Source organism: Phascolarctos cinereus, unplaced genomic scaffold (assembly GCF_003287225.1).
Source record: "Phascolarctos cinereus isolate Bilbo 61053 unplaced genomic scaffold, phaCin_HiC Scaffold_726;HRSCAF=1367, whole genome shotgun sequence".
Classification (NCBI taxonomy): domain Eukaryota; kingdom Metazoa; phylum Chordata; class Mammalia; order Diprotodontia; family Phascolarctidae; genus Phascolarctos; species Phascolarctos cinereus.
In genome coordinates, this window is record NW_027556098.1 from 241350724 (window position 1) to 241374349 (window position 23626).

The 23626-nt window shown below is 37.0% G+C and overlaps 2 protein-coding genes across 2 annotated transcripts in view; one reads left to right on the top strand and one right to left on the bottom strand.

Moving 5' to 3' along the window:
- Positions 1-3858, top strand: part of NEB (nebulin) — a 232193-nt gene extending 228335 nt beyond the window's left edge. The window contains 2 exon segments of the mRNA XM_078146167.1: positions 517-623; positions 3021-3858. Coding sequence (XP_078002293.1) covers positions 517-623; positions 3021-3194 — 281 coding nt within the window. The 3' untranslated portion in view covers positions 3195-3858.
- Positions 3859-11392: 7534 nt separating this feature from the next.
- Positions 11393-23626, bottom strand: part of RIF1 (replication timing regulatory factor 1) — a 60371-nt gene continuing 48137 nt past the window's right edge. The window contains 6 exon segments of the mRNA XM_020970333.2: positions 11393-18018; positions 18760-18868; positions 20305-20458; positions 21823-21938; positions 22024-22101; positions 22393-22539. Coding sequence (XP_020825992.1) covers positions 17804-18018; positions 18760-18868; positions 20305-20458; positions 21823-21938; positions 22024-22101; positions 22393-22539 — 819 coding nt within the window. The 3' untranslated portion in view covers positions 11393-17803.

Consider the following 23626-nt stretch of genomic DNA (forward strand, 5'->3'; position numbering starts at 1 on the left):
ATAGAATTTGCTTTTCTTATTGAATAGGGGGTCTGGGAAGATTTCCTGAAAGTCCTATAGATAGTAAAATCTAGAATTTATTCCCAACTGATATTGAATATATGATTCTGGGAAAACACACATCCAATGACCAATGAATAGTAAACTCAGAAATGTATTTCTTTTCATATTGAATGATTGGTTCAGGATGGTTTTTTGAAAACCAACTAAAAATGCTTGAGTTGAGAAACCCTGACTCAGGGACTAAAGCTAGTGGACTGTGATAAATACATTTAATCAACAGTGAGTTGATTTTTAGAACGAATGGAAAAGTTATTATGTTGTGGTTTTGTTTCTTTGTTTCTTAGCAGAAAGAGCTTAGATTTTGATCCCTTCCTCAAGATTTTGGCTTTGTGAGCAATTGGAAGGACAGATGATCCAAGTTTTGGAAAGGGAAATTCAGCTGTTGAAAGGACAGAGCCAATGGATTGTGACTAACTTTTCCCTCCCAGAAATAACTGTTTCTCTTTCTTGCAGGTTACAAACATGCAAAAACTACAGAGCTTCCACAGCAAAGGTCATCTTCTGTCGGTACCCAGCAGACCACAGTCTCTTCTATCCCATCGCACCCTTCTACTGCTGGAGTAAGTGAATTAGTAGTGCTTGAAAATAATTTTTCTTCCAAATCTCATTTGTTGACTTCCATAAAAATAATCATAGAATCCTAAGATGAGGAAAAACCTTAAAAAGTTTTTTTCCCTAGAAAATGATCCTTCTAAGTCACCAAGGTCCTAATTTACACTGATGTCAAAAAAATCCTTCCTTTAGCAAACTTAAATCTTATGTATTGTAGGCCTCTGTGCTAAATGAGAACATACGTGCGTATGTATAATGTACAACAAATAGTGTATAGATATAGACATATATATATATGTATATATATTGCATTGTCCAAAATGGGCACCCCTGAATATAGCAAAATCATTAAAATATATTTCAGTCAGTCAATAAGAATTTAGATGCTTAAGGTGTGCCAGGCACAGCTAGATAATAGGAATAAAAATACAAGTAGAAAGACAATCCCAACACGGGCCCTGGAGTCAAGAGGACCTGAGTTCAAATCAGGCCTCAGACACATGATACTTACCTAGCTGTGTGACCATCTGCAATTCACTTAACCCCAATTGCCTCACAAAAAAATAAAAAGAAAGAAAGAAAGACAACCCCAGCCCTTTAAGGAGTTTACATTCTAATGGGAAAAGACAATGCCAAAAAAAGGGAAGCTGAAAAGGGGGAGCTCAGAGGAAGCCAAAGTACCTTTTACAAAGGGACAAACACATAAGCTATGCTAAAAATATATTACTATATTACCAAACATTTATTTGGGTGAACCTTGTTTTCTCAGAAAACAAGCGTTTGTATAAATGGTGAGTCTTATTAGTCATTATTTTACTATTTGGCCACATCTGGCATATCACCATCTTAGAAGCATTCCATCCAGATTAAATATAAAATTTGTGATACATAATGGGCTAGGAAATAAACTTTGGGAAAGGAATGTTTTACCAGGTCTCCTCTCCCTCTAATGGTCTCCTGCCTATGACGGTAGTAAAACCTATACACACCCCCACTCTTTCCTCTTCACCCCCACCCCCAAGCCCTTTCTCAGTACAACGCCATCCATCCACAGGGCTCTTCCACCTTCACTCCATCAAGGGCTTGGCTGACACCTCAACAGAAGAACAAGCCTGGGCTTGGAGCTCAGCTCCTTGGAGAGTCTAAGCTAAAGATGTGGCCTCTCTTCCTAACAAGCCAACTAAAAAAGGGACACTACCACTATTTGTTTCAGAAACAGCAAGGACTAGCACTCCAAGGCTTAAACTGGCTTCCCCACCCTAGAGGTTAACCAAGATGTTTTGTTCTCACTTGACCTCTTCCCCTATTCCCTTTTCTGACTCCCTTCCCAGTGCTGCCCCAAAATCAAGATCAAAGCCTTTTCTGTTCTTAGAATCCAAAACATCTTCCCCAAGCTACTTTTGAGCTCTGCCTCAACACTTAAAAGTAATCCTACCATCATCTAAAATCCAGATTAGAGACATTAAAGACCACACCCGGAAGGAGGTGTGTCACTTTCAGTTGGACAAATGTGGTATTTCATGTATAACAATTAAAGTGGCTGTTTTAGTTTGGGTCACTGAACACTGATGACTCTAAAAATATTTGCTGTTTGGAATCTGTCTCCAGCTCCATATACATTAGAATATAAACTCTTTAAGGGCAGGGACTGTGATGCTTTTTAAAACTTAATCCCTAGTGGTTAGCCCAAGACCTGACCTATAAATGCTTAATAAATTTTTTTTTCATTCCTTCATTAAACACTGGAGCTCAAGAAATATTTCTTTAATGCATGCATGAATTAAATCATTAAATCATTTATTTAGTTAGCCTGTACAAAATGAATGACTTAAAAATAAATGTGGGCTAACACTGAAAAGATCATTAGTGAACACTCTAGAAGCTCTAAAGATGGGAGAAAATATGTAGTAACTAAAAATAATAGATAGCATTTATACAGTACCTACTATGTGCTAGGCACGGTGCTTTATAAATATTATCTAACATACGATCCACACAACAACCCTATGCTATCATTATCTACATTTTACAGTTGAGGAAACTGAAGCAAACAAGGTTAAGTGACTTGCCCAAGGTCACACAGCTAGTCTGAGGTGGGATTTGAATTCAAGTCTTTCTGACTCTAGGCCCAGACCTCTATCCACTGAACCATACTGGTATGGACCATGGCAGTACTGTTTAAAAAAGAAAGAAAGAAAGAGAGAGAGAGAGAGAGAGAGAGAGAGAGAGAGAGAGAGAGAGAGAGAGAGAGAGAAAGAAAGAAAGAAAAGAAGATTTTACATATTGCCTCTTACCTTTTAAGGAATGGATATGTTAAACTTCTTGACAAATTAAAGTTGTAGAATATGTCTCCTTCATTTGTAAATCAATCATGTGCTTTTCTCTCTTCCTGATGCCACTAACAGAAAACTTTCCGGGCCATGTATGATTATATGGCTGCCGATGCGGATGAAGTATCCTTCAAAGATGGCGATGCCATTGTCAATGTTCAAGCTATTGATGAGGGCTGGATGTATGGCACGGTGCAGAGGACAGGCAGGACCGGGATGCTCCCAGCTAACTATGTTGAAGCCATTTAAACATGCAATGCCAATCCCTGGGGCCTCCAAAGGGGCCCTCTATCCCATAACAGTCCATTATGACTTGACAGCTTCCAAGCTGTCTTATTGCTTTCTGTTGCTGACCTAATTTTATGAGTTTCTTCTTGATCCTTTTCTCCATAAAACTATGGCAATTTTAAAAATTCTCCAGCCAAACAAAAGACAAATACCAATCTCACTCATCATTAAACTGCAACTCTGGCTGGACTTGCATAAATATTTAATGGACAATGGAATTAAACTTGTCATCTACATATAAATCTTTACCTAAGAAAAATTGTCATCTGGCAATTTGGGGGGTTTTGAAAAATGAAATTTTCAAATAAATTTTGATTTTGAAATGAATTGAACTTTAGAAAATTCAACAAATAAAAAAAGGCTACTACTGTGTCAGGTTATTGGCTTTTCTTGTCCTGAGACCTAGTGTTTTTCAGTATTGTGAAAAATGTTTTACTTTATTCTTTTTTTGAAGCAAAAACATACAGTCAAAATAACCACAAGGCAAATGCAGAAAGAAGCCTCTTTCCTCTTCTCCTTCCTGCTTACTGAATGCTAATGCATGCATCTTTTCAGCCAGGTGTTCTGGGGCATAAAGCTGATGTTCTCTGTAAATTAGAAATAAAGCTCACATTTCTGCAACCAACTTGGCTGATTTAATTGGGAACACTGATGTAGTTCGCTGCTGGGGGAGGGGCAGGGCTTCACAGAAGAATTCAAGGGGCCAATGAGGTGAAACAATAAGCCCTTTACTTGGCCCATTTAATTCACCAGGGTTTGAGAGTCAGCCTGCAGCCTGTAGTGCTGGATAGGTCAAAAGGTGGCCTGGGAGTTAGGAAGACCTGGGTTCACACGCTGCCTCCTCCACGGCTTCTGTGACCATTGGCCAGGCTTTGGTCCATTCAGTGCTCCAGGCAGTTCTCCAGGACTGAAAGCTACAGAGCAGGTGATGACCTATGTTGGTAGAGGAAAGAAAAGCGGGAAGGAAGGAAAATAAGCATTTATACAGTGCCTACTATATGTCAGGCACTGTGTTAAGTGCTTTTTATCAATGTCTCATTTACATCTCACAACAACCCTGTGAGATAGGTGCGATTGTTATCCCCATTTTAAAGTAGAGGAAACTGAGGCAGATAGAGGTTAAGTTTGCTCATTAGAGGTTCCCTACACCAGTGAAATCATAAGTCTGGAACCCTTTGCCCCTTTTTAAAAAAAAAAACCCAACCAACCCAAAACTTACAAGAGACATCTATCTGGCTTGTCTGGAAACAGTCAATGGAAGGAGGGGAAGGAAGCAAGGGATACAACTAGAATCTGGCAATGATGGGGTGCTAATGATGGACCCCTAAAAGGCCCAGGACTTTCCCACAGGGCCCAGGTCCCTTGTCCCTGCTTTATCCTGTTATAGCAAATTTCTGGACTTAGAGCAAGTGGTCAGTAGAAGATACAAGCACAATGCCAGTATGTGAGATCTCGCCGTTTTGACCTGAATGTGTAGTCATTCAGTACCCCCAAACAATTGAAATTAAATCAGAAATATCTTTGGTTTAGGAAAGAGAATTGTAGTGCAATCAATTTTCTTTGAGGGAGGTAACCTAGCTGACCTAATCATTACTTAAGTATCCTCCCTAGTCTTTGTTATAATTGGAGGGAAAGGCAGTCCCTGGCCAAAGGTGGAAAATTTCTAACTGGAAAAGTGTTCTCAATAGTGTGTGATCCTCCTAAAGGAACTTGAGCCCTGCAGAATCGTGTCTTCCAGCCTACAGGCCATTCACTTAGAGTTGGTAGCAAACAGAGGCTACTAGCCAATATCCTTCCATCATGCCTTGGATGCAGCCTGTGCTCAGATCCAGTCAACACCCTCTTTGGGACCCCCTCAAGACAGGGACAGCTCTATGTGCTTTGCCAGCAGGAAACGGTTTTAGAAACTGAGACCTTAGCCTCTTACCCCAAAAGAATTTCAGTCCCATTTGTTTGAGAGGGGAATGATGGGAGTGCTAATGATGGACCCCTAAAAGGCCCTGGACTTTCCCAAGTGGCCTAGGTCCATGGTGTTTATCTGGGGCATGCAAGCCCTTCCCAGTTGATCCTTTCACCTGCCCGGATCTGCACCTGGCCCCACCTTAGATCATCACTCCTTGATTCCATCTAGACCCTTTTTCCTCATGGGCCAGGTCCCTGGGGTTCACCTGGGGCACTCAGCCCTTCTGGTCCTTCTCCGTTACCTCTCAGTAACCCAAGCTATTGGCCACTCCTTGACCACTGTATATATGTGTCCGTCTTGCCCCCACTAAACTGCTCAGATTCCTTAAGAGTCTGGCCTGGTTGTCAATACAGGCATCACAAATGCTCGGATTCTTAAAATCTTGCCCACTCCAACAGGTGTTTTAATAAACTTTGTCTCTGGCTGAAAGAAGGCTTGGGTCGAATTTTTCAAGGCAAGATCTGTGTCACTTGCTCTTGAATTTCTGGCTCCCAGCACTCATAGAACAACAGCAAGAATCGCATAAACAAATCTGATCATGGTTATAGGCAGACATAAATCAGCCCTGTTATATGGGAGATGAAAGTTCCTAGCGTAAGAAAGCAGATAGATTCCAGAACAGTAAAGTGGTACCAGGCAAAAGGGAGCACTTCTAGAAATAAGAAGGCTTGCTTCAAAACACACGAAGCCTCCCAAAACAGCCTTTCCTGGACTACAAGTGCTGTGTATTTTTTGATAATTCCATGGAACTCAGAAAATGTTCAAATCCTAGAAGTGAGGAATTCTTAACCACTTTTGTGTCATGGGCCCCTCTGGCAGTCTGGTGAAGCCTATGGACCCCTTCTCAGAATCATGTTTTTAAATGCATAAATAAAATACAAAGGAGACCAATTATATTGAAATAGAACTTATCTTAAAAAAAAAAAAAAGGACACTGAAACCCAGGCTAAGAATCCCTACTTTCAACTAAACATGTAAAGAGAATTTAACCTAACTCAACTTTTTGAAAGAACATATTAAACTTTTTCTAAAAAACTGCATGGACTTCTAGGAAGACAGTTGAAAACAAGAGAAGCTAAGGGCTGCTCTAATCCTCTCACCACCTGCCTATAACATTGCCCAAACCCATCCTGGTCTCATCAGTAAGAGAGAAGGGTAAAAGTAGAAGAGCAAACCATCTTTGGGGAAAAAACTGAAGCAACTGAAACTTCCTCCCAAAATAATAGATTCGGTAGACAAGGCAAGACTGGCCAGCTCATTCCCTGTTTTCTTAGCTCAGCTGCACGTTGCTGCCATCAGGCAAGCCCCACTAGGGATAGTCCCTGCAGCTCCCTGATCCTAACACCCTGCCTCAGGAGCAACCACGGTTCTCTTTAGACCAACTCACCCACCGCCAAGGATGCAGCTCAGCCTCACCATTGTCTTCTGGGCCCCTAGGAATCCTCAACTGCTGTAGGGCAACTTCCCCTCTCTCCTGATGAAAAGCAAGTACCACCCTCTTGAGAAGTGAAGATGGCTCAGGTTGCTTTAGGGACCGCCCCTCTCCCCATAGCCTGACTGGAGTTACACTCCCTCCCAAACCCTCAGGAAAGCCGGCCTGGGCTTCTACTGCCTTAGAGCAAGAGAAAAACCCTTCCCCAGACTTCTAGATCCTACTACCTGGTGAATTGCTACCTCCCCCTGCTACTCAGCCTTTCCTTCCCCATTCCTCCCCCACTCCCATTGCCACTACCAGACCACTTTGAGCATAGTGATCTACTCTCATCCCTGAACCTGACAAAAGCATTTCCCCTCCCCCCCATCCCCTTCAGCCCCATCCTGGCTCACTACACTGAAAGAATAGCTCCCGATCTTGTTGCTTATTGATTGATTATTGATAGAAGTATCAAAGGGTAAATGAAATTGGATCATAAATGTATTAAAATAAATTAAAGTTATAAAGATGAGGGGGTAACTAAGGAAATTGCAAAATGGTGTTTGAGGGCTAAAAACATCCATGGATGGAAGTGGCAAATAACAGAATAAACAAAGTAAAATAAAGAACAAGAAATAAAAATAAAACTGAAGAATAAATATAAATTATAATAGAACTGAACAAGCAAGTCATGGAATGCAGGAAAAAATAATAGATTTGGAAGACAAAAAAAAAGAAATACAAAAAATTAAAATGAGATACCCAAAAATATGGAGTGGGGGAAAGGGGAGGGGGGAGAAATATTGTATCCACTTATCTCAATAGAGAAAAATTTTCCAGAGTTCACAAGATCAGGTAACCATCTGCAAGTAGAGGAGTCACAGGATCTCAGCCACACACATGTAGGTATACAGGAATACATATACATACATACACCCACATATAGGTATATATCAAATACATACAATTCATATGTAAGATAAACTTGGAAGGGAAGACTCTAGCAACTGGATATGTGATCAGAAAAAGTTTCAAGAAACAGGTAAAATTGAGTTGACAAGATTGAAAGAAGATTTGAAGAGAAGATTGAGGGAGTATATTCCAGGTATGGGTGACAGCCCCTGCAAAGGCATGGAGCCCCGAACAACAAGGCAGCCATTTTTCTACATGTTAGAGGAAGGGTAGAGCAGAGTAAAGTACAATAAAGCTAGAAAGGTAGGATGAGGCCAGGTTGGGGAAGAGTATTAAAGAGTATTAAATGTGAAACAGTGGAATTTATATTCAATCTGAGAGAGCCACTAGAGAATAGTGAGTGGGGTGTAGGGAGGAAATGGTGACATGAAAATCACTTTGGTGACTGTGTGGAGGATGGATTGGAATGGGGAGTGAAAAGGTAGGGATACCAACTATCATACTATGGCAATAGTTCAGGCAAGAGGTGATGAGTGCCTTAACTACCAATGGTATGGAATAGAAAAAAAAATGGGACAGATGCAAGAAATGTGAAGGTAGAAACAAAACTATTTGGCAACTGATTTGGGGATTTCCAATTCGGCAAAACTACAAAAATACAAAGAAAAGGAAAAATTCTACAAACCCAAGGAAAAAGAAGGAAATTACATTTTAAAATACTAGAATAGAATAGTCCTTTCAAAAACAGAGGAAAAACATCAAAGGGCATACATTTTTTAAAATAAACTTTTATTGTTACCTACATTTCTCACTGTATTCTCTCCCACTCCCTCTCAAAGAGGCATCTGTTTTAATAAAGAACATAAAAGAAGAAGAAAAAAAAGATTATCAAAACTAACCACCATATTGAAAAAGTCTGATGTTATTTACTGTGTTCTAAATCTGTGGTCCTCTACTTCTGCCAAAGAAGGGAGTCTGGGTGGGTGGTGAGGATAAGGGTGGAAGCAGGAATCTTCTCATATTTCTTTTTGGGGACCAAATATGGTTATTATAATTTCTTTGCATCATTTCTATTGTATTATAGTTATTGTTTCCATTAAAGTCTCGAATGAATGAATGAATTAGGGATAGAGGTGATTATAAAAGATAAAGATAATTTCAATTACATGCATAATTCAGGAAATTTAATAGGCCACTTGATTGCAGAACATTAAGGGCCTTTAGCCTTAATGTTTGCTGTGACTTCCTAAACCTTTTTTATCTAAACATTCTCTAAGACCAATGTCTGAGATACAAAGATGTTCCCCAGGTCTCTGAAGTTTGACTTTTTTTGCATCTTCAATTTTCTTTGTCTTATTTGTCCCAGGCTTCTAGATAATAGGAAATCCAGAATCTTCTAATAAGAGAGTCTGTAGAGGGAACTACTTTGGGCTTTGGGAGAGAAATGCTAAGTACAGTTTTAGAGGACCACACATAGTTATATATAAAACCATAAACGCAACATTCATATGTGACCATACATAATCACCCAGAATGGTAGAACAATGGGATTCTGGAGTTACAAGTGGCTTTAGAGATCATCTGGTCCCATTCACAATTTCATAATAACACAACCACACACACACACACACACACATATACAGACACACCCTCAGATGAACTGAAGATTAGGTGCAGGCCTCAACTATGGTACAAATTTTTTTCTAGAGTAATTCATCCCAATTTTGAGATCAATCTTTCCTGCGGTTTAAGCAAATTCCTTTTAAAATACTGAAACTTTTTTTCCCCAAAGCAATTTAGGTTATTGGAATCACATAATATTTAATGACTTAAAGCTGTTTCGTAGATTTGTAATAAATTCATTTTGTTACTAAATTGGAAACTCTTACTCTCATTACAATACTGTCATCTCCATATGCAAAAATATTTGGTTGACAATAGTCTTCTTCTTTAAGGTCTTTTTTTCAACTATTTATATGTATTTATTTACATGCTTTGTCCTCCATTAGAATGCAAGCTACTTGAGGGCAGGGACTATTTTTGCCTTTCTTCATATATGCCAGGGCTTAACACCCTGCCTAGAACATAGAAAACACTTATTAAATGCTTATTGACTGATTGGAATGGTGAAACAGTGTAAATAAAGTGAATTTTAGTGTGTGTAAGAAGGATTTTGTTATTCTTTTTAGATATTTACAAGATCCTAAATAATATTTCCCACAAATTGTGGTGGAAAACATCTCCACCACACTTACGTGGTGAGATGTAGGAATGACATAATGTGAACCTTCGCTGTGCTAGGTCATGATGATATTGCTAAAGTTAACCTGTGAGCCTAATGTTGGCAAGATGCCTTGTCTGTTGCCCTATAAAGCAAGTGGGCATTGGTCAGTGAAGGGAGGGAACCCATTCTGGGACTTGCATAGAGGAATGCATGAACTTGCCTTGATTGGCCCCCATCAATGCTTGGTGGGGGGGGGGGAATCTGTATTTGCTTCAACTGGCCCCTACTGAGGCTCAGGGGATGAAGAGTTATATTTCTATTGTCACCTGCCCCTGCAAGAAGTGTGATTAGGGAATGTTGTAGGAGTTGGTGCTCTCATTAGCAGCAACTCCTTTTGAGAAGACTAGAATAGCATAAAGTAAGCTTATTTAACCCTTTGGAAGCTTTCCTGTCTGACTGGATCTAAAGCGAACCTGTCCTAGAACACCTGTGTTTGGAGAACAAACCATGTCCAACAAAGCAGCCCACTATGCTTTGAGCAAGACCTAAGATCATCATGGGATCAAGAATTTGACCTCAGAGGAATTATTTGGTTCAACACTCTCATTTTGCAAATGAGGTCCAGAGAGGCAAAGTGAATTGTGTAGCAGACAACAGGCCAAGATGCGGACCCAGGTCTTCTGCTTCTAAATTCAAGGCTATGTTCTTTTTCAAGTTATTTCCTGACCATTTAAAAATTGGAAATGAGAATAGTGCAGTGTAAACTAAGAAGCAGGACTTAGTTTTGTCTGCTTTTGTCCCTATACTCCATTCTCTCTGCTAAGGCGAGTACAAAGGTATGCTTCATCCTTGAAGTCATGACTGGTTGCTAATTTGGGCAATTTTAGAATCTTTCCTGGTTCTGCTAGCTTTAATCTTCATCCATTCATCTTATCTCTGAATGCCACATTCTAATACTGCACCTAGATTCCCTCATATTCCTATACCATGATTTGTTCAGTTATTGGCCAGTTGATGGGTACCTATTTTCCATCCTTAACTAGACATTTCTAACTTTACACATAGGGTCCTTGCCTGATACTAATGTCACTGAATCAAAGGAAACAACATAAGTGACCTGGAGTATAAACTCTTTTCCAGCATGGTCGAACCAGTTTAGTTCCAATAATGCACCATTGGAGTTAAGTGTGCCTGTCCCCCCATGTCATCCTCCAACTGCTAGTTTTTTTAAGCATTTTTGACCATCAAGCAAATGTGAGATGAAACTTGTCTTAGTCTGAATTTGGTTAGTAACTTGAAGCACTACTTTTTTCATGTGGTCGATAGGTATGGCTCTTATTTATAACAATGTCTGACATATCCTGAGTATTAGGAATTTTTTTCCAAATGGTTTTACTTTTGATTGTTTTATTAACACCCATTATTTACAGAATTCTCCACACCTCCAATATTTTTATATCACCCTTTGGACATCTATTTGGAGTTCATTTTGGAATATGGTGAAAGATGTTGGTCTAAGCTTAATTTCTCCTATTCTGCTTTCTAGTTTTTAAGTGGCATTTGGATACTTCAAGTCTTTCCATTTTCGTAAAACAAAACAAAACAAAACAAACCCCCAAACAACCCACACACGCATGCACAAACCGTTCAGATTACTTACATTATACTTTTATTTCAGAGAAAAAGTGCAATTAATAAAAAATATTTTAGCAGTACTTTCTCATTTAACATCACATTTAAGTCAGAAACTGCTATAGTCAATTCTTAATATTCCTTGAAATAAGTTGTTCCAAGATGGTTTCTTCTGTGGGTTTCCTCCTCCTCACTTAGCTAAGCCACTGTTGCATCATGAACTCAGAGAATTCAATGTTAGTCTAAGAAAATATAAGGAGGAAAATAAACTTGCTACTGCAAAAGCAATAATGCATTCCAAAGTCCTCAAAGGTTTATTTGCAGATTGCCTGCAACAGTTTCCTCTCTCTGTGCAGTTGACAATACATTTCCACAACTTACTTTGTACTTCAGGATACTTAAGACTTCTCTGTTGCATTTATCAAATATATAAATTTCTCATTAATGTAAAATTAAACTATCTTAGAAAAACAAGTTCAAGTGATAGGCACAAAACTACCATATCCGGGAGGGCCCTGAACTGTTTTAAATCTTTGTGACTAGGCTTTGCCAGTCAGTGTTCTGCTAAGTGCATAATGGTGGAGAAGTGTATCCACCAACAGAGGTAGAATGTTAAAAACAGATGGAATTACTGTGGAATCAATATTCTCCTAAAATCCCCAAGCCCCAACCTATTTAATTCACAGGTATGATTTCATGTTCATACAGGAGAGAAACAGAACAACGAGAAATTAAATACCACTTTCAAGGTGGTATAATTAGGAACTAAAAAAAATCTGTAGAACAATATGGACTGCTCAAGTATGTCACTAGAAAAGCAGGCATGGATAATTAGGAAGGATAGTGAGATGCAATAGCAGAAGAACCAAAATAGGAAATGTCAATAGCACCACTGTGCTACTAAGGCCACTAACAAGATGTAAATAATCCAAACACAATCATCGAAGCCATTACTATTCTGACCCCCCAAAGCCAGTTCTCCACCCACAGTAACTTTCTTTAGGCAAACTTACAAATCAAATTCATCTCACTTAAATTACATAGGGATAAGGTTTATGCTATCTAGCTGACAAGTTTAGGGGGAAAAAGCTTTGCAAGTCACAAACTGACATAAATATAAGTTGTTATTCCTGTCTACCTAAGCCTGAAAATTCATCACAAGATCACCCAAAGTCAATAGCTTTTATGAACCTAATATACACTTGTTTTAAGTGTACCACTTGTATGTATCCTTTGCAGGATTCCAAAGTTCCTTTCGTTTATTCCATTAATACCTTATTATCTTGGATACTTCAGGAATGAAACATGTAACAAAATCCACTGACAACTGAAGTTGATTCCTCAGGTGCCAAAATAATTTCAACCATTTTTGATACAAAACATTCTAAAACACCAAGTCTGAACGTGGACTTTTTTTTTTGTGATAAATTATGCATAGCAATTTCTGCACTAAGAAACAGTATTTCATAACACCTCTGAAGCTAGGCTATCAACTCAAGTATTAGAAGGCTTTCTAATAAGGTATTTAGGGGGTGCAATGACTCCAGACTGCTTGGTAGAATTACTCAGCCATTATCTCTTCCCTGCATCTCATCTAAATGTCTAAGACAAGTCCATTCCCCACTTTAAATCAGCTATTGTTACATCAATAAACAATGTGGCCCACAATTACATCATCATTATTTGAGCATAACAAAAGGCCTCCTGTGCAATTAGGGGACATAGACTATTTCTCTTCTGGCAACCTAAGATTAATAGTGAAGCCAACAGCAAATACAGAGAAATCTCACCATCATTCAAGAGTCATTCTACTAGCATTTTGTACATATCTGATGGCATTCCCAGGAAACTGACAGGGTGGACACTTTTGAATGTTTGTACTTCTTTGCATGGTTGGGAGGCTGTTGGTAGGGAAGAGTGGTGACATGTATCACAAAGAAAAAAAGCTTACAAATTTACATTCTATTTTAAAGTCATAACTTGTACTTCTGATTTGAGACTTACCCATGATGCCTTACTGAACTACAAATTTTTGCTTTGTTATTGACTACAAAAAGTCCCACAAACCATATTAACTCTAATAAATCTTTTCAGGGAAAAAAATGTGTTTAGCACAGCAGTTTGCAAATAGCATATAATCAAGAATATTAAATCTAGACGGGATATTAGAGAATACTGTTCAAATGAAGGCAATTAAGAAATACTTGATTTAGATACGGCTTAAAAAATTATCAGGTTAACTTTTCAAAGCATAGGTGTTACCACATGAATGGCACAGGTAAGGTTATTTTCTACCTTGTTTTCCTCAAAGAGGGGAAAGTATTAGAATACCAAATGTCTCCAAAACCTCATCTAAATACAAAACTGTCTCTTTAGCATTTATAATTGAAAATAATATAAAACATCCTTTATTCAGGACAGCACTTACTGAGAAATTAAAGGCTACTGTAGCAAATCTACTTTACCCAGGATTATCTGGCCTATTTGGAAATCAACATTTGCCTTCTTATGGCTAGGCTTTATTTTTTTTAATACTAGACCTACCTGTGATTTCTTAAGTATAAGGAATTTTAATGAGGAAACTCCTCTTAAAGCTGTCAGGCAAATCTTTTAAAGCCTAGTTTAGGAGAATAATGCAGAAATTAAATTGCTTGCCCTGGGGTCACACAGTTAAGCAAGAGAGGCACAACCTGAACTCAGGCTTTAATGAAGCCAGCTCTGTGGAAAATCTTATCCTTCAGATAGCACTAACCATTCACATTTCCTAAGGATTTTTTTCCCTTAAATTTGAAAACTCTCAAGGAAATCTTGCAATTAGTTGAGAGATTAACTCCGACTGAAACTAAGTCCTAAGGGGTGGTTTAATATTAAAAAATGGAATACTTCACAGCTTACAAGATTTTTGTAGATCAAAAGCAAAATCTTCTAAATTTTATTACTTAGAAGTTCTACTCTTGACATTTCAACTCTCTCCAGATTTTGTTTTCAGGCTCATTCTAAAATTATAATAATCAAATGAGTCTGATGCTCAGTATGAAAAGGATGAATCAGTATTTATCTACTCTATAAAGTGCAAAATAGCTCCAGCAGGTTGGAGACCACATCCCTCTGTTCCCACACAAAAGCTTATGGAAATATTAATAAGCCAAAACCAATCGTAACTATCAACTATCAGTATTTGTAAAATGATGAGTTTATGTCCAAATACCATAACCCAAATCAACTCTCAAGTCCAAGAGAAAGCTAAGTGAGCTCCTCCAAAATGATTTTACAAAGCTGACCAAATTAGAAAGGGTGGGGAGAACAACAGAACTCATTAGTATCTCCAATTAATTTGTATTATATCTCTCCCTAATTTCTTACTTCAATTTCCATTTGTATTTATCTTTTTTAATCCTAAATCACTTGGTACTCAAGCTAGACTCTTGATCACCAGCCACCCAACTCTTCCCCTGACATTCCACATAAATAGGTAAGAGACTCACTAATTATTTATATTTAAATATTTAATGCCTAACAGAACACTTAGCAATTTATTAATCTCTATATGGAAAATAATCCATTGCCAAAGACTCAAACTTAAGATGCTTTTATTCAGATTTAAATACTTTTTTTTCTCCCAACACTGTTGTCCAATGGTTCTTTCCTATCAATGAAACCAATTTTTGTTCTACTATTCGTGGTTAGGATCAAGTTATTAAATCCCAGGAACCCAAACATTATTGACAAATGCTAATAAAGCTGTAATAAAGAATTTGTCTGAACCCCACAGACTAAGTTAGAGAATTGAAAAACTACAGTAAAACTTCATTAAGAATTTTTTTTTATAATAGTGCAGATAAAGTACAGGTAAACTTCAGACTACTCTAGCAAAACAAAGAGTAAAGCAGATTTAGAATGAAAAAAGATGTCAAGGGGGAGGTGGTGGGGCGGTTTACCTAACCCATACAAGGCCTGTTTTTGAGAGAAGACACAGGTGCTCAATTAAAAATTTTCTTTCCTCTTTCCCAAGGTCATTTACTTGCTAATCTTAGGTTAACCTTACTAGCTTAGTTCAATCCAGGGCTACTTGAAGTTACTAAACTAATTTTTCTACAAAGGATTCATATTTCAGTCTTTTTGCTGATTTTGAATGGCCTTTCACCAAAATCCAAATGAAGTTTTCTTGTATCTAGAAGTAGAGCAGAAGGCATGTAGGTAAAGGTTACAAAAAAAAAACTTATATCTAACCAAGGGAGTGGTGAACGAAATTCTCAGAACTGTTGTGCAAAACTTAAAACACGAAAACCTCCACTATGTATTTTAGAATCTAAAATGCAAAAGAGAAATTATCTGCAAATTTATATGGATGAGTATAAGTTCAAATATTCTAATGATGCTTGGTTTAGTTTTCTGTGAATCTGATGGTGTTAAAATGAATGTTAATAAAAATACACAAAATTTGACCATCTGAAAAATCCAACCTTTCCCCTCCTGCCATTCCTACATCTTGTTCTTGATCCAGTAAAAAATACTAAACTTTTTTTTTCTTTTTACTATTCTTAAGAATAATTTTTTCAAGGAAAAAAATTCTTAGGCAAAAAACACGTAAATCATTTGGGGATGACAGATGTTAACCATAAGTCATAAACTATCTATTTAAAATACCCATCTAACCCTAATCTGACTTTCTTCAAACTGCAATACTTAGAATTACTTAAGTATTTCCAGCAAAAGACAAAAAGATAACACCAACAAACCCATTTTTCTTAGGATAAAGGGTTTGCTTTCTTTCTCTAAATGGTTGGGATACTGACATCTGCCCACATTCTAACTCTGTTTCCCCCAAGGCCATCAGCACATACTTTTAAGAAAGATGGTATTACCCACCCTGTGGCCAACGGAACCTAATAAGGTCCGAAGAAGAATTCTGATGACTTTGGTACCATTAGTACTGTGTTCTACCCAATGAGCAAATTGATCACTGCCTATTTAAGAAAATGTACTTTTTGTACTGAAAATAAATTAGTGCTGAGGGAATAAAAGAATAGCTGAATGCATCTGTTGTTTAAAAGTTATGAAAGTGAAACTAAAATGTAAAGTATGGAATGGGATGTCAATGATGATATTATTTTGCACAATTTAATTTTGTTTAAATTTTCTCAAATCAGGTAGCCATAAAAGGAAAACATAGTCAAGCGTGGGCCCCGCCAAAAAGAATCAAATCTCTAGGTTTTTCACTAGTTAAATTGAGCTAAAACTTTCTAAACAGAATGTACTTTCAGAAAGCGTCAATAAAACTGGCAAACTTTCAAGTGGTCTTCCTTTGATTGAATCCTTATACATATATACAAAACATAAAGGGAATTGAAAACCAAAATCATTTGGCATTTCAGTAATTTTGTGATCTGGTATCTTTTGGATTACATGTACTCATCTTTTCAGCTAAGATTTCATTGACCAATTACAGCGCTCACTGTTGTAGGACTTTGTAGAGTTCTTTATGTACAAATAAAGTGATCTCATGAAGACCCTCCATACTGGTAATACAGTACATAATATATACAAAGTGGATTTCTATAATGTAAAACCAAGAACTCTTACCCAAAAGGTCTTTAAGAGAAGGGTGATCCATGCAATTAATCAGCTGAAATTTATAAATAAAAACCAACATCTATAATCTATACATAATATACAAATGGTTATGCACTTAACTGTATTGTATATGTCCCATAGAAACAACTTCCCATGGGAAAATACTGCTACACTTTCATTTGCCAAGGAAATGAAAAGAGCTCAGGAAATCTGTTTAACATGATGATGCCAAAATAATGGTTATTATTATTATTTTTTTTTTTAGCATTTCACCTTTCACGGGACTTGTCCATAAAATCATGCAAAAGCATGTTAACTTCACTGTGGAGAGGAAAAATAAAACCAACAACCAAAAAATACCCTCGATTCTGCTCCATCTCATGTGAGATGCCTCATCAAAAAAAGATTTCCTTAGCTCTCAGGCACAACAAATCCAAGCAGGAAATGGAGTATCAAACACCAGTAATAGCTCTCCAAGTAATTTGGCTTTCAAATAAAACATTTTCAATTTCACTTACTTAAAATGTTATTTTACATAAAGTTTTGAAGGAATGAAAATGGTTTAGTTTAGCAACATCTGATTCTTTCCTCATGTTTTAGTAAAAATCTCACTTGAAATACCTGAAAGATGATGCATAGCAGCAAATGAACAAATACTTCACATGGAAAAAAGCAATCCCACAAAATGTTAAAAATTCAATGTACACCATATTTCTCAGAGTTAAAAAGATCTATTCTGCAAATATTCAGTTTCTAAATTCTAAAACTGTTTATGGAATGTTTCAGAGTGGCCATCGTCAGTTAACAAAAACTGTGATATTAAAGAACTTCCATGTTATCCTAAGGAAACCCTAAGTAGAGCTTTCATGGGGTGGTGACCTCCATCGAGACTGTAGATTTTTCATTATGCAGTTAGTCATGCTACCCAGTTTCTCTTGCATTTCAAAAAGTTGGCTTCCTGAATAATTGTGCAGATCTTCTGAATTTAGCTGAAGAGCAAGAGCACTGATCTGGGCCACAAGATTTCTGACCTGCTGACCATCGGAGGTAACTGGCTCAATTAAATCTGTAAGAGAAAATAAAACAGAACAATTCATTTGGCACTTCAAATAAGCAAAGTATTGTATCATTTACTGAACACTTAATGACCCTTAAAATCTTAAGAATTCATTTTCTATGACCAGTAAGCCCTACTGTACCAAAAGATTGAAAAATTTACAAAAACAATCTTAGGAGAGTAAGAAATCAATCAAAAGAGTATCAAACTTTAGATGTCCACAATTTTTTGGTATCTCCAATGATGGTTTACACTTGCACTTTGAAAAGGTATTTGACACATAATTTTACCAACTGATCCTCACAACAATCAAGTGAGGTGGACAAAAAATGGGAAACTGACCCTCAAAGGCACACAAGTTAGCTCTATTTCAAAGTATTGTTCACGGGGGCAGCAAGGTGGCACAGTGGATAGAGCACTGGCCCTTGAGCCAGGAGGACCCGAGTTAAAATTCGGCCTCAGACACTTGTTACTTACTAGCTGTGTGACCCTGGGCAAGTCACTTAACCCCACTGCCTAGCAAAACAAAAAAAGAAAATATTGTTGGTATTACTTCAATTTTACTCTATTTCATGCTTTACCTCCCCATCAAGAATTAAGGCACAACAGTACTGACTTTGATGACTTAACATCGGTCTCTATTACTTGTGTGGAGATGGGGAGGTGACCAAAAAAAAAAAAAGCCAAGCTTGAAGGCTTATTCTGAATTACAACAATGTAAACAACACTTATAAATGAGGAGAAACATACCTGAAGCAAACGTTTCTTCATCAGGAGAAATGGGCTTATTTTCCATTCCATTTAATGATTTCTCTGAAACCTCAATAAGGGTAATTTCTTCTAGTCCTCGAGACTTCATCTTGATAGATGTATATAGGAATTTAAAAAATCAAATTTAACTTTTAAAAACAAAAAATTGAAATAAGAAAACATAAAAGACATTTTTCAAGCTAAAAAGGCACTCAAAGGGAGCAAGTACATATAAGTAAGGCATAGGCTGTGAAGCAGAAACTGTAATGACTGACAACCTTGAAAAACTTAAGAACTGTCAATGCAATGTCCAACTACAAATTCCAAAAACCCAATGAAAGAATATTACCTACCTCCAAATAGTGAGGAGATGTGTTCAAGACACACAAGGCATATTTATGGACATGGCCAATGTGGAAATTTGTTTTCCTTGGCTATGCATGTTCCCTACAGAATTTTTGCTTTTTTTCCCCCAATGCAGGGTGGGAAGAGGATGGCTAGCATGGGACATGTTTAGATAGGGAGAAAAAAAATATTAGACATCTCAAAGAAAATCAGCTTTGAAAGAGTGATGACTGCACTCACCAAGGCACAGATGATGAGACATGCAACCCACCTCCAGATAGAGAGGTGATGGTCTCAAGGTCCAGAATGAGAAAAACCTTTTGGGACACGGCAAATATATGGACTGATTTTGCTTGACTATGCTTACTGGTACTAAGGATTTTGTTTTTCCTTTTTTCGGGGGGGGGTGGGGGGGTGGAGGAGAGAAGCAAGCAAAAATGTTACAAAAAAAGGTCACTAAAGCATTCTAAAAATGAAAAGAGAAAAGCAGGAAACAGAAACATAGACAAGCAGTACAGCTTTGAAAGTAGCAAACTGAATTTATTATGTACTTAGGGAAGAAATGAGCCCTGTGGGTTTACATGTAATCTCCCTTTTCTGTTCTACTATGTGGAAATGTTCATTTTGGAGGGTAAGTTTGGAATAAAGATTTTTTAAAAAATAATAAAAAAAAAAGGTTCTAACAAAGCAATGGAAAAACTAGAAAATCAGTCAAAAGTCAGGCTGAGATTGAATATTCAAACCTCCAAAATGTGTATATATCATATGCAAAGGGAAAAAAATTGTTCCAATAACCCTCATATAAAGTATCACAAATATAACCTAATATATTATTCCACATAGACAAGACTCTCTCTACAGGAAAAAAAGGGTGGTCACTCATATAAGATACGTTAAGTGTTAAAAATTGAAATAACTATTAAAAGCTCCCTGAGATAAAGGACATTTGCACTGCCCTTAGCATCTTGCAATGCTGGAATAAATTTAGTCCCCCCCTCCCACCCTGCCCCCAAAGAAAGAAAAATTCTCATAATTACTGGGGAAAACATTACCAAAATGTAAACATCATTCTCAGACAGAAGTTATTACAAATGTACGTTTGAATTCAGTATTAGTTAAGTCTGAAGTCTCTGTATGATGATTTCCTTAGGTACTTTATCATATAATGGTGAATAAAATTTTTTTAAACTTTTCTTTTACCTGCTGCTCATGATATACTCTGAGAGCCTTCTTAACATTGGAAACTTTTGGAGAACGGATAGGGAGAGTTTTTATTTCAGTTGCCGTAAGAGTGCTCAGATCACCAATTGTCTTAATATTCTTTGCTCTAATGAGCTGTCCCAAGCCTCTTGCCCTGAACAGTAGAAATCAGAAGGACAAATAATCACCTCATAAAATGCAGTTTTACTTACATTTAAATTACATAAATTACACTTTACTTTCCATCCCAACATTCTCTAAACTGCTTTTCCCACTTTAGTTCAATCATAGCTCCAAATTATTTTCTCTTCATATAACTATTACATATTTTAATCTACTGACATAAAACAATTTTTCCCTATGCAAGTGGCAAGCTGTGTCATGTATTTTTTTTCTTCTTCCAAATCAATATCCATTATCCCTTGCATCTATCAAATAATAGTCCTGGTCTCATTCAGCCATCTTTTTTTTTTGGGGGGGGGGGATGAACAGTCTGGAGAACAGTACTCTTGTGTAATAAGTTGCTAGCTCTAGGATCCACAAAACATGACTTCATAACAGGTATCCTAGGACACAAAAGTGTGTCATAAAAACCTAAAGGAAAATGTCACAGAGAACGAAGCTCTCCTTTCAGTTTTGGTTCTTGTGGCTCTTGACCATTTGCCCTCTACCAGCCCCTACCATCATGATTCAAAACCACAAACTCCATGAGGAACACAGACAAGATGCCACAGATGTGAGTTCAAGCACAGAATCAAAGGGGCAACTACTTTTCATCTTAATCTTCAATTGCAGTCAAATGTTTTAAATGTGCAAAAGATACAAGATACCCTAAACTAATGAACAAAAGCCCAAGTAAATGTTAAGCTGTTCAATACCTTTGGCATGCTCAAAATAATACCTATGAGTATCTCAGCAGTTAAAAAAAAAAAGAAATCAACATTGGAATGCGTCATTCTCTCCCCACGTTCCAACTCTCCTCTGTAAATAAACAGGTGGTGAGGTCAATACTTCTGTGCCCTTACCAATCACCAAAAGCAAGGAAGCCTCCCTAGCACAATACAAAGACCTGACTTGTCCTACATAAGAATAAACCTAAAAAGCCATCTTTCTGAGTTCAAATGTGGCCTCAGAGACTTCCTAGATGTGTGACTCTGGGCAAGTCACTTAAAACCCTGCTTGCCTTGGTTTCCTCATCTGTAAAAATGAGAGAAGGAAATGGCAAACCACTACATTATCTTTGCCAAGAAAACTCGAAATGGGGTCAAGAGGAGTTGGACATGACCGAAACAATAACAACAACAAAATGAACACCTTCCAAACAGTAGTCTATACAGAAAGAACAGGATTTTTGGTTCTCTCTTGACTCATATTGACCTGATGAATTCATTAAAATCACCAGATCTTTATACCTAGCCTTATTTCCCCTAGTGTGTAATTGTCTGGTTTTTAAAGTCTGTATCTATTTTAATTTTAATTACTACTGGTGATTCTGATTCTACAGCTGAGACCACTTACCACATGTTTGAAGTAATCTGAGGTAAAATAATGTCAACAGGTGCTCCACAGCTCACCAAGGCTGGGTATATACTTTCATTAGAACATTGAGGAGATTCTTTGGTCATTTCAGCAATCTGAACAATTAGATAAATTGTTAAATAAGGATTACATTATTGAAAACAAACATATAAAGTTACATGAAAACTAAAGAAGTCTTACTAAGCACTTCTTTGAGCTCTTAAATTTAGGGCTACGTGATCCTGGGGACAGAAATCCTTTGGTTGGAGTGGCATTATGCTAGATAGAAAAAAAGGAGAAAAAACTCACTCAGAACCCTAAATAACTATAGAATTCAATTTTTAAAGTTCAAAATAGGTATTTTACAAAATATTCAATGTCATTTTGAAAAATTACACAACATAGTTAAATCTATTTAGAACAGTTCACTGACAACTGATTTTTAGCTTACCATAGTTCAAAAAACCCTGCAAGTCAAAAGACAGCTCATTTTTCATAGGCAGGTATATTTACATTGAACTCAAAGAAAGAAAACTTTGATATATTTTTAGATACTGGTGGCTTACTTACCTTGGACTGTGATGTAGGGGAACTTTTCAGACTTTTAGCTGTTGAAGAATTATTTGAAGAATGTGATCTAACAACTGGGCTTCTCCTATCAATATCATCTGCCAATCCTTCTTGGTAAATTGGATCTGCAAATGAAACTCGTCGAACCTAAAAGAAATAGTTACCTGATAAAATCCATTCTAATTAACCCCATAATGCTAAATTTTTGAAACCTTCCCCCCCCAAGATCAACAAATGACTAGAACTGATGAATATCAGTGGTTAAGAAATCGTGTAATATTCATGTTACATAGAGAAGCATATTGAATCCAAAAAATTATTTCACATTTAAGGTACTGGGTCTGTGGCTGGCTATTTTCCAGAGACCTCTTAAATTAAACAATTTGGTGGTGATAAAATTAGAAACCATAGAGGTCAAACCATAAAAAGAATTCCCTACAACCGTACTATTTCATTTTTTCTTTCAGAGATTATAGCTTCATCATTAACTGTTGAATTCCATGCAAAGAGGCTTTACTTGCTCAAGTTTTCATTTGAATAAAGTACAAAAACAGTAATGAGTAGTGAGATTTATCTGCATTTAAAAATTTGGGGGCTTAGCTACCCAACTGAAAAGTTTCCTTTTTCATGTAACAGTCTAATTCATAGCAACATTCCTGACATTATTTTGCCCTATTTATTAATTGATCACTACGAGACTTCCTTTGATAAAATTGAGTCATGACCTGAGTCATCAAATCTCCCTGGGCTTTTAGGAGGTTAGATAGTTTAATTTTAAGGTCCCTTCCAACTACAAATCTATGACTACTTTCAGGGTCCTCCATTCCCCTTATAGCTGATTATCTATACTGTTCCCAGCCTCAGGGAAAGATTGTAGGCACAAGGACAGCCTTAACAAAATCTGAAATGTTATTTCCTCTAGTAAGATTATAAGACTCTGGAGTATGCCTGACATATTACCTATTACCTAGTTTTACCTATTTCTACTTTCTGACCATGTGCCTGACAATGTCTGATAATACTACTTATGCTAATTTTTCTCACCTAAATGCTTTCTGCCATGGTTTTCCTTGCTGGTTTTAGGGTTTCTTCAGAAGTTTATCTTAATATATAACATATAAATTTAATATATAAATCAAGCCATATCAAATTTTGCCCTTTTGTGTTAACTTTTGTTCACCTTGCTCTGTAACTTAGTGCATTTGTATAGATATCAGAGGTAATAACAGGTTTT